The sequence below is a fragment of the Achroia grisella genome, unplaced genomic scaffold (assembly GCF_030625045.1).
Source record: "Achroia grisella isolate CSIRO2021 unplaced genomic scaffold, CSIRO_AGI_Agris_v1 utg1573, whole genome shotgun sequence".
NCBI lineage: Eukaryota > Metazoa > Arthropoda > Insecta > Lepidoptera > Pyralidae > Achroia > Achroia grisella.
The window spans coordinates 714,464-727,507 of record NW_026712655.1 but is presented as its reverse complement, the minus strand read 5'-3'; the positions used below and the strand labels follow the sequence as shown (position 1 = coordinate 727,507).

The 13,044-nt window shown below is 31.2% G+C and overlaps 1 protein-coding gene across 1 annotated transcript in view; it reads left to right on the top strand.

Annotated features, from left to right (window-relative positions):
* LOC131841123 (uncharacterized) overlaps nucleotides 1-12,137 on the top strand; it is a 65,845-nt gene extending 53,708 nt beyond the window's left edge. Inside the window, exons 7-9 of the mRNA XM_059189371.1 lie at nucleotides 4,548-4,640; nucleotides 8,930-9,094; nucleotides 11,111-12,137. Coding sequence (XP_059045354.1) covers nucleotides 4,548-4,640; nucleotides 8,930-9,094; nucleotides 11,111-11,628 — 776 coding nt within the window. The 3' untranslated portion in view covers nucleotides 11,629-12,137. The remainder of the gene's footprint in view (nucleotides 1-4,547; nucleotides 4,641-8,929; nucleotides 9,095-11,110) is intronic.
* Nucleotides 12,138-13,044: the final 907 nt, after the last annotated feature.

Sequence of the window (13,044 nt, the reverse complement as noted above, 5' to 3'; positions counted from 1 at the left end):
TATGAAGTGGATATTAATTTTAATTGCCTGGTTAGACATAGACAAGAGAGTTTTTTATTACAATACAATTTATTATCAAGTTACTTGTTCAGAATCCATTTGAACATTAGACAGTTCGTTTTAAAGAATTACATTTTTCCCGAATAAGATAAAAAAATATTAATCTTACTTGATAAAGAAAAATTACTGTTCCCGAAGAAAGATCCGTTATTTTCGGAAAGTTTTTACAGCCAGCTTATATAGTAAAGACGTTATCCGCCTTTATTAAATAAGTTGCCGTGTTTATTAAGACCGATAGGACGGCTTTAAGTGTCCTTATCATTATTTATATTAAGTGAACTAATAAATGTAAAACATGTAACAATAATTATATTTGAAAATAATATTAAAGTATTGTCTTCAAATAATCCTACAATTAGACGACTAATATGTATGATTATTTTCATTATTAAATAATTCTAATTAATTTCCTGCTCAAAATTCAATATTTTTGATAATATAATTATTTAGTTACAGACGAAAGTAGCCCGACAGACTCTCCCGAGTTTTGTGATTGTGTTTGCCTTACTGTTACATAGATTCGTATATAATATAAAGTATAATTGACATAATATATTTAGATGAGTATTTCAAATTTTATTTATTTTTGATAAGTAAGTACAATCAGGGTTTTCTATAGTATTTTATCGAATACATCTCAGATTTTTAAACTTTATTAATATACTTAAACGGATTCTAACGGTCATCTCTCGACGTTTCGTAGGTTACACTAACCGTGGTCACGAGCTGACTGGAGTAACAGTGTTGATAGGTGTCGGCAGTTCGTTCGACTACCGTTATTAGTTTGTCCGCCCTCAAAAGTAACAAACAATCTGCGTTCCCCGAAAGATAAGCTGCCATACAAAATTTATTTCGTCCGACCCGACAACACTATATTCTTCGATGAAGATAAGGCTGAGTTCTAGCGTCAACTTTTATTTCCCAGTCGAGGCAGGTCATCTCGAGAAGATAGACACCGAAGTCGAACGCATCGCGTCCACCCCGCCCACCGAATCTCTCTCACCAGTCACGCTTGATGAGGTCAAAACGCTAGTTAAACAACTACCTATCAAAAAATCACCCGGCTCAGACGGCATATCCAATTTATCAAAAGTCTGCCATCCCAACTTTTAGTATTACATTTTTAACTGTCCAACGATTTTTAAACTTTATTAATATACTGGGCGAATGGTTCCGTCGGTCTAATCCCGAAAAAAGTGCAGCAGTGTACATCGACTCTCACCCGATCGAACTATTCGGCCAAAACATCCCGTTTTCGAAAACGAAATATCTCGGCGTCACCCTAGATACAAACTAACGTTTCGTCCTCACATCAAGTCACCGAGCCGCCTTTATAATAGGGCGACTCTATCCTTTTATTAACAAGCACAGTAAAATGTCGCTTCGCAACAAGCTGACATTATACAAGGCTTGCATCCGTCCCATCATGACTTACGCTAGTCCCGTATTCGCCCACATACCCTACTGTTTAATCAGACTACAGATCATACAGAATAGGTTTCTGCGTCGAGCCACCGGTAACAATCTGCGACCTTAATCCCCCATCAAGCAATGAAGATACGCTAGACTCTGCCCAATCCCACCCTAATCCGCTTATAGTCAACTACGCACCGAGGAGTTATCCGACATACGCGACAACGTCGCCCGAGGCACGTCGATGACCCCATATTTTTACACACACACACGGTTAAACATAAACACTAACGCGCATTCAACCTTTGTTATTCAAATTGATATTAAAAATGCAACACCATCATAGCTCCATAAGTCCTTCCATGTTATTGAATCTGCAGCCCCATTCAATTCATAACATTAGATAGTCCAAAAAAAAAAAAAAATTCAATTCATAACTAGATAGTATTTGAAGTACCGTTTATCTATTATATTGCTTTTATTCATACGTAAATAATGACTATAAATATAAATGGAATTACAAGTAAACACTCGGTACAAGTAATATTCTCTTTCATCTAAAAGACGCTAGCCAATAAGTCATCAGCCTCGTTTTATATTGCAGAGATCTTTTGCCAATCAGTCAAAGAACTTTGGCCTTATTCTCTCTTGTTTTTATTATTTTGTTTTCTCCTAGCTGTTTTTCTTGTCAAATATTATTTATGTAGAAAACAGTACACAGTAATTTTGCAAATAGAAGTAAATGTAGAACTTATACATAACTGGAAACGCAAACATATTCCAGATGCATCGTATATATTTTTTTATGGTATAAGTCTAATGAAATGCTATAATATATATTCATATGTGGCCAGAATATCTAGAAACTAGGTATATACAATAGATATTCATGGGTAATCCCATTGGTATGATTGTGGTTGTAAACTAAATTTTAACTGCGGTTTCACTAACTAGGGTTGTTAAACTTGTCTTGAAATCTCGTATTTGATAGAATACATATGCAAACTTCCAAATCAGTTCAGTTCTAAAATGATTATTATATATGTCTGTTAGGAATTGAACAAAATTATCGAATTATGTACACAAAATAATTTAAAATAAAATTCTTTAGTTGAACAAAACTAATGTGAAGAACTATATTCTCAGATCTCATGTAGGATATTTTGTATTTTCTCGTCAGTCCACTTTTCTCCTTATCTTTTTTCTTTTATTTTCATAAATATGTGGGTCTCAAATATGTATTTTAATTTGTTCGAATGATGCCGCCCCACTTCTGCTATTTGACGTTCATTAATAATATACATATACACACACACTCTATTCACTTCTAGCGATGTTCTATTGAAACATTTCTCGCCTGGCTGGCGTCCGTGATAAATCCAAGTTATAAAAATGCGGGACGAACTACGGACAGTCGGAACTCTTTATTTTATTATCTACAAGAATAGTGGATGTCTCTCAGTACTACATTCGTAAGAAAGCCCTTTTTCATTATAATAGCCAAGTTTATACACGGTCGTTTCTAAAAGTTATATCTCCACAAAATACTTTCAATTGAATTTAAATTTCGTGTGTATGTATGTAAATATTTATATAACATACATACGAAGCACACAGTGTTAAAAATATTTTATTTTTTGCAATGTGTTTTATTATTATTTCCACCATATTAGTCTAAAATATGACCTTGATATATCATGCAGAAATTACTACAATAGGGGTTGTCTTCAGTGCGTTTACGCAGTCTTCCTCTCGCTGATTATTAGTTACATACTGTTTTAGACCGAGTATCAGTCACATAAATTCTAAATATAATTATGACTTTATTTTAGACATTTAAATATATATATATATATCTAATATATTTGTTACTGAATGTTACATGCAGGTGATAATTATACTAAGTTTATATTTAGTCTGTTTCCATTTGTTATACGATATGCATCTACACGGCTAACGTTGTTAATGAACAGCCATAGAGATACAGTTGTTTTAAAAACAACCCGGAAATATCACCGTTCTGGCCCATTTAAAAATAATTAAAGAACATTATACGAATAATAATATCGCGTAAATAATATTATAAGATGCACTAATTACGCTGAGTGCAGAGTTTCGTTTCATAATTATAAAACTCATCGACGTTCTGCTTTGTAGGTTTCTGGATAAAAAATTTTAAGAGTATATAAATTATATTAATTTGTTTAGTTTATGATAATGGAATAGTCAACCAGCCCGCAATATTATTATAATATAGTATTGGCTGGGTTTGGATGATTTATTAAAATAAAGAAAGTTTCTTGTTATGATAGAAACGAGTAGTGTGACTACTTAGACGTTATATATTTTACGTTGATTGTTAGCAATAGTATCAAATTAAAGATAACTTATAGAAGCTAAAATAAATAGAGCTGATCATTAAAAACATGGCAAATTCATTAAAAAACTACTCCGTATCCTTACTCTAAATGAATATAGCTAACCCTGCAACATACTTTATTAAAAACGGTTTAATAGTTAAGCAAACTAGATGCTTTTAATGTTATATATATATATATATATATATATATATAAATCACACGCTTAATACTAAAACGCATTAAATCCAAAACTAAAATCATGCGCGATCGACTTAATTTGTTTATTAATTTGAAGTTAATTTTTTAATGTTTGAATTCAAACCGTCCACGATGAACTTGATTCCATAGATAACAAGAGTGACAAAAACTACCGTCGTCTGAAAGATGCGGCGTCTGGATCAGCAAAAAATACAACTAATACACTAACAAGTCACGTCCTACCGTAACTGTTCTTTGTCATAAAACGTGGCACACTCGAAACACCAAAAATATAAATCCCTAAGCACCCTAAAATCTAAAATTAACATCCGAAGTTAAGCGTTGCTTTAATGAGCCGCAGTATTAAGAGCACTTGAGATGCTGAACAAAATAGCTTCTACAGCTGCGGGTTTAAGTACATTTTTAATTGCGGTTGACTTTGATTTTGTTGCCACAGTTACTGTCAAATGAAAATAGGTTTTATTACTATGTATTAAAGTGTATTTGTTGTTGCAGTGCCACGGACAGTGCTTAAGGAGAGATACGAGAGTGCGCCCGAAGAGGACGAGGTTGCACATGACGTATCCGATCTTGAACACGACGATGTTGGTTAGTCCTTTTTACTTTTGCCACTTAACATGACTTAAGTAGTGCAGTAGCTACTCACTCGGCTATTTTTGAATAAGTCTGACACGACCTTATAGTAAATCTAAATATTATTAAAAAAAAAACTTTACAGTTATATCAAAATTAGGTTATTATATTTTTCATTCAATGGATGATTGGTTTGATACCAGTGAACTAATCTGTTTTTTTTTGGGAATATTAAATAAATTTTGTTATCACTATAGATAATCTCTCTTTAAACCAAACAAAGTCTCCACAAAACATTTTTTTATTGTACATTTTTTTTACCTTATGTTTAATGTTTTTTATTTATTAATACAATTATCTAATTACAAATAAACTATTATAACTGTGTTAGACCCATGTTTAATAGTACGATAGAACGATGGAGGGTTGCCTGAAAAAAAGACCTATTAAATGATTTAGTTGCATTACCCTAGAAATAACTATGCTTTAATAATAAACAACATTTGTTTCTTTTTTTATATTCACAATATAATAATTTTATTTATTGGTCAGTTTATTTTTTTTTCAGTCTACTATGTTTTTACTCCAACTCACATAACGCCATCTAGTCTCTAGCTAAGCTAAGCTTATGTTATGGGTACTAGACAACTGTTATAAATACCTAGATACAGTTTTTTACATACTTAATATATATAGAAAGCCCTTGGACTCATACAAACTATCATACATATGAATATAATTGTTTGTACCATGCCAGGAATTGTACCCGTTACCATCGGAATTAAGGTGCGTAACCGCTAGACCATCGAGGCCGCCAAAATAAAGCACAAGCAATTACCAATTTTCTTCATTCTAAGACCATTCATAGTTAAGTATGTAAATGGCTGTTTTTTGATATCATAAATCTGATTTCGCAGAGATATACTGATGATCTAATGATATCTGAAGGAAAATAAACTCAATCTAAATGTCTAATGATTTCATTTAAGTACATTTTTAGAATGTGAAGGAAAATCATTTAGAGAGCAAAATAGCACTTTGTATTTTTATTTTCCTAAATTTTTATCGTCTCAATCGATGCGAAGGAAGGCACAAAGAACTTGCTAACTACAATAATGCTGTTCTTTAAACCGTCATTTTTTCTTTTTCATTTTCCTATCTGATGCTTGTAACAAAGACTTGCTGTGTTATATTCAATAAAAAGAATTAATCTTTTTTTTGTGGTATAAAATGTATTTATTTATTATATAGATACATAATTTATAATTGTAAGTAAAACTTTATAACCCATAATATATATCATCTAGGTACATAAAAACTCTATTTAAGAATGAGATATCTATGTATCAGTTCTTCATTATATATATAAAAGTATATAGTAAAAGATTTGCATAATTTGTAACTAGGAGACGCTATGTATATGTACATATATATACCCATTTCTATTTATTTATTTGTTCAATGATTAGCACATTGAAACAAACAAACCATTTAGTATGAATCTATCAGATTCACCGCGTAACAGTTTACGACTGCCGTAAATCAGTTCCGTATATTGTGATACTAAGAGTAATCACAGTTGTGTGAACGTAACAAAAGGAAAGAACGCTGTAACTATAAAGTCCATGTAATGTTCACAGACAATCTTATGAATCGCTCGGGTCGAAGCGAGGTAGTTTTATAGCAGCGCTATAAAGGTGTAGATGTACTCTGGGAAAGATCGCGGTTCGCGTTAACCTCTTCTCTTAACGAGGTAATAGAAATAGATATTCAATGTCTTGTACACATGAGACTATCAAGTGGTGTTGTTATCTCACTAGGGTTCATGAAGTAAATGAATATACTAAAGACTAAAACAACCGATCCGTTAATAGAACGAATGAATTAAAATTCACATGTCCAAATCATAAAGAAACATAATTTAACAACTATTTTATTTATTATTATTTATATCTCTTTAGGCATTTAATCGAGCAATAATCTAAATCTATTTAGGAGTACAAGCTTTCATGTTAAGTACTAAGTTGGATTTCTAAAAAATTATATTCATTTTTGGAAATAATTAAAGAGGTATATCTTAGTAGTTTCGAACTATTCAATATTTAAACTATCTCGGTCTCTATATAAAAAAATGCAGATTATAACATAATATATTAGAGATTTCAGAAGAATCAATTACTCCACTTACATCATTTGACTCTCTACACCATTATTTAGAAAGGATATTCAATTCAATATTGAAATTCTCACATCCCATAACTTATCAAAATAAATAAATCCTTATAACTACCATGTACACACATAATATTTTTTATGACAAAACATATTATTAATTCTGTATAAAACATTAACATTGTCTTCCATGTAAAAATATATGGAAATTACTTTCATCCATTAATTACGTTCATAAATAGGTACACAATAAATTTAATTTGAACTTTATGCCATCAGTTCAATCTTCTATAGAGATTAATTAAGATATTAACTCAGTTCAAATGTTAAAGATAAAATTGAAGTATTCTCTGAACTTTATTAACGTACACGAGATATAAGACACAAGCTAAGAAATTTGGTTAATCCACTCTTAATTTGGAGTCGCGCAATCTACAAGGATTTGTTTTGTTCAATGCCAGTATTCTTCTTTGCTTTGTCAGTATAAAAACGGATTAAGGGATGAAAGCTTTCCTCTAAAGGGGAATTCGTTCGTGACGGCTCATATTCTAACTCTATTAGTGGTGTTATTAGTATTTCGCGACGTTAGCTTTAAAAAGCTTCGCGTAATTTATTTTGGAAAATCATTAACATTACGGCTTATGTTTCTATTTTAGTATGAAAATGCATATTTTATATTTTATACTCTTAATATGTGAATTTATTATTGATGCCTAATTTGGAGGTGGAGTGGTTTTTCAATTTACGCTCTTTATGAGATAATTTTGACAAATAATTTCTTATACGGCTAAATTTTCTATTTTTAGATGAATATTCCTAATTATGTTGCATTAGTTGTTGTCGCATGTTCAGTTTTAAATAAACTTTTCTTATTTGGCTCTAATTAATTAATATTGGGAAACCCGTTTTATTACGATTTAGGTTTATATTTCGGTATGAAAATTGATAATCAATTTGCATTAGCCTTATTGCATTGTTAATATGGGAGTTTCTAATTGGTATCCAATATAGAAATGAACTTTTCATTGTACTCGGATCTGATTTTATTCCACTGAATAGCAGTCAATTATATAAGGATTCTTATATAAAGTATCTACTTTCAGACCATAATTCTAAAAGTACTTTCTTATAGCAAACGCTGTTGGCCATTTAAAGAGAAGTGGCCAGATTCTTTATCTTCTTTAGTTGTTAGATACTTCTAGATATGAAACATATTGTAAACTATCAGAATTTTAGCTATATACTGTATACTGTATTTTAACTATATACGTTATATATATATACATTGCAAGTTGTTTTTAAACAACACTGAGATTTATATATTAATCAACTACAGTATTTTTTCCTAAACAGCAAAACTTAATAGATGATTACATCTAGGTTTAATTTCGCCCCTTCACTTGTTCATTACTGAACATCAACCGAAATAGATTGGCACAATCTACGTTAAGTCTTGACCCACCCGTATCATCGACATCCTGTTTAAGTTTGTCTATAGAAACGAACTTACACTCAGATAACAGATAATTGTTGTTATAATCCTGAAACAATATTTCTTTTACGTGTACTGTTATTATATGTATAATAATTTAAATATCGGCATTAATTTGGCTTCTTGATAGGGAAGACGATGTTGGGAGACGGACTCTTACCTGTTTTATAAGATGCGTATAAGTAACACAAGTGTCACGATGTCGTGATGTACGTGTCATGATGTCGTGATGTACGTGGTATGGTTCATATAGTATATATAGACGACGGTGGTCACTTACTATTGTCAATTTGTCTGTCTTTCCACTCATACGTCTATCTCAAATGACTGGCTTTAGCTATAAGTAATAGAGCTAAACGAGAGAAAATCGTAATATGTGAAAGACTTAAAGGTCGCCGAAGATGAAATTATATGTAAATATATATATATATATATATATATTACTTGAAAACAGTACTTAAATTTATTTTCAACCATTTCCAATTCAGTCTTAATTGTATAATATCTGTTCAAAATAATGGATTTAGATGGAATTCATCAATGTTTAGAAAAACGATCATGTATATTTTATCAATAGTGGTAGATATTTATTGTTTAATAATATAAATACTTGTATCTAATTTCAAAATAATATCCTTAGATGATTCTGGAGACCGGTGGTGGGTCGAATCAGCAGTACCTCCAGCACCAGCCGTTGCTGGCGTACCACCTCAGAGACCTTCAATGTCTACCAGCATCAACGCCACAAGTGTCCTCCGAGATCTATCTTCTGCCTCGCCTCCCAATCAACAGATCACTAAAGATGGTAAAAATATTTAATTTTTAATTAATTATATATACATACATTGTATCCATAATAGTTTATAGCTAGTCCGATCATCTGTCCGAATGTCACAATTTATATACGATCTTCGTAATATTCTCATAATGACTCTCTAACGGAGGTATACTTAATGATTTTTAAAGGACCTCTGCATGTGACAGTGGAAACTTGGATAGAAAATTAAACAGATGCTACTGAGAGTAGTGTCATTCAAGACATTTTCATAATGAAATCTCTATATTTCTTGACTTTTGATCGATCAATGTAAAATCCAGAACTTAGAATTAAAAAAAAATGTTTCTGATATTACGTAGACATTTAAAAAGACCTTTGTCATTACTACAGTAACATAACGAAATGAGTTCCTACAGTAAATAGAACTGTGATCTTTTTCAAATATGTTTACAGAATATTTGAAGTAAAAGTAAATTATTTTATTATACGGATTATGTACCTATATTAAACCGATTTATATATTGCGTCTAGTAACTACTAACCACAGTTTTAGTGCGAATTGACGTAAAGATAAATTTTTAATATAGATTTCCTCAATTCCTGTATCTAGATTTAGTTTGTACTTCTTTGCCAAACCCAATAAAGTAAATAATGTTAACAAAATGACTCTAAGAAGAATAAGTTCATTTGAGTTACTTCCCCGGTCTTCTCTGAATCTGATTTAATTTTCTACCGTCCAGTTCAGACTTCTGCAGGAAAAGTAATAATATAAAAACTTGGCTTGAATAAATGACCAAAACGACTGTTTAATTTAAACAGTTTAAAAAATATAGATTACATAATACAATATATATTGTAACAATAAATTTCCGTATAGTAACGTAGCTTTATGAGAAGCCAAGTTAATACCTTAAAATGTAAATATTATAATCGAAAATTTCTTTGTGTAAATTAATTTATTATTAAAACTCAATTTAAATGATAAGTATCTGATATGTGAAGCAATTAATATTCATTTTATAATTCTTCGTCCATCAAAGGTTATTGAACAATGAAAATTTAACACGATATTTATTTCGCACGGCTACAAATTTGAATAGCATTTATACTTTAAGTTTATCTAAATATAAAATACTATGTACTGCTCGTGACTTTGTCCTCATTATGAATAAAATGCTACGTAATTCTCCAATTCTAAATATGTACTATATCATGATAATCGGTATACCGTGAAAGCGGAACACATTCAATTTTGCATTTATAACATTAGTTAGGATTTTACATTAAATTTTATAGCGCACACATTATCACTATGTCGCATAAGTACACAATATTATCTGTGGACTGTTCTTAACCACAGCTTGTGTAAACTAACTAAAATGTTGAATCAGATATTTGTATTCTCTTTACTATTACTTGCCAAAATTTGCTGTGTTGGTAACTACGTTCTTATGTATCTACATCTATTTTATAAACAGATTAAATTTTATCTAATGTTACTTTAAAGTATGCTTGAATTATTAAAGTATACTTTATGATTTCTATGTACTTTACACATGTTCAGTTCGATCTTCAGGCGACAAATCTTCAGTTTTACTTTTTTTATGTATCTTCTTTATATCTTGTGTCTATGTTAATATAATAGATTATTACTGTAATTAATATTACAATGTACACTTACATCATAATTCAGATTCCAAATTATTACAACAACATGTATATTATTTATCTTATTTTATGTATAGGTAATATGTAGAGTTATTCCTAAGTTTATTCTTCATTCTACACACTAAATAATTATAGGGTTTAGTTTCCTACCTTAGGCAAATATAAATAGAAATTCTGAGACAACTATTTATGGCCATATGTACATAATTATTAGTTTTGCTTTAGAACTGAGTCACTAAAGTTGAAAATAATACAAAACTATGTCAAACGTAATATCTAAATTCAGACATACCTATATTTCTTAAGATTTTTGCATTTTATATCAACTTCTATTCTATGTGTAACCTTTGTATAATATTAATTCTTTGTCCACAGATCAGTTCGATATTATGTATGTGTACATAATCGCTGCAATCTCTGTGGCATTATTGCTCTGCATCATAATCGCTGTTGTGCGGTGTGTTATGCACAAACAAACCACAGAACCGCCCAAAGGACCCGACGTTTCCGCCACTACGGAAATTCCCAACGGTTTCAACGATAGCATATCAGAAGTAGACAACGATATCAACATCACTAGTCTTTCCGGTCCGGTGGACACCGTAGACTCGGCCGTCAAGCCAGAAATGCAATTCACGAACGTTGCCCTCAGCCCGAAGATTAATCGGTACGTCGGTCGCCCCGTGCCTAATACGTATCCACACATCAGTACGAATATGTATGGCCAAGTCGCCGAATACCCTATAGAAATGCCGTTGCGGACTATGCCTCACGGTACACTAGGTCGTGGAGTGGCAGTGAAAACTTTACCTCGTGTGCAAATGCAAAACGAAACGGACCCTAATACGAGAAGTTTATATCGATATTCCAACGCCCAGTACTACTTCGGGTGACAAGAAGATAAAGGACAATATTCGGACGTGTCGAGGACTTACTGTTTCTAGTTAGTGTAAATAGTACGTGGTTATAAGTTTGTAATGTCCTACTTTAAATACGGAAACTGTGATATTAATTGAATCTTTCCTATTGTGCTACGGACGGTACCCAACTGAAGGCACGGAAAGGCACTATGAATGTTGCTAGTTAGGGTGTTGTAGGGAAAAGTTGTAGAACAGTGTTAACCTCCAGATGACCAAGCTCTTGCTAAAGTTGCTCGCTAACTGCCGTCGTTGAAAGTTTTGCCTCCGGATCAATTTAGAGAAAATGGTTCTTATGCTAAAGGGAAACGAGTCATGGAAATCCATTCACCCGTAATTGTTTTATTGTATTAGTTCGGGGACTTCTGATTAGTGAGATGGAAATCAATAAATCTTTTATCTTTTTTCATTAGAGTAATGAACAATGCATAAGGCGATAGTGAATAAAGAACTACTTATAGATACATTAATGGTATTACAGATAATGCAATCAATACAATAGTCTTCAATGCCTTTAATTTATGATATGTAAGTATATTGTTTTTATGTTTTATGATTATTTAATAATAATTTCATAGCAGCAGCAACGGATAAAATAGTTCTACAAAATAATACCGTCATATCAAAAATTTATAATCCTTATCATGTTGGGATACAATTTGATAAGTTTGTGTATTTCACCCCAGTGCCTTCGTGTGTCTATGGTTGGATACTGTTCGCATGACTGCGTTACGTTAACGCAATATTGAAACGGTTTGCGGTACCATTATTTATTGTATCGTTAATGCAATAGCGTAATATGCGCTGAATATAAGTAGTGCCCAATAAGTTTCAAATTCAATCAGTAAACTGAGTGGTGTCAGTTGTTTTTTGCTGGAAGCAATTTTATGGTTGTAATATTACATTGAGATATTATTTACTAATGTACTAGAGAAAATAAATACAGTGCTGCGTTTGTATCCAATTCTGGCACATCTACCAGTAGTAACACAATATTGTATACGTTTGTCTATAAAAAATAGTTACGAAATTAAATTAAACATAACAGACTACAACTAACATACTGTACAATGCATAATTTGCGATAAGAAAATCTACAGATAATGCGGTATTCCTAAGTATAAGAAAAGACGTTTTAATACAATAGCTTCTCTGTTATATATTAACATAATATCTCAATGAAATATTCAAATATTTTGTTGTGTTAATATAATGTAAACAAATCTATTTATCTAATAATGATGATACTTATAGGAGTTGGTATGTTTTAAAAATTATTTATAATTGGTTGAATGTTAGTGTTATATTTTAAACTTGACTTTATTATAGTTACAAAAGTGCTCGGTCATTTTGACTATTTTAATATATATAGAAAGTGATAAGAAAATTTAC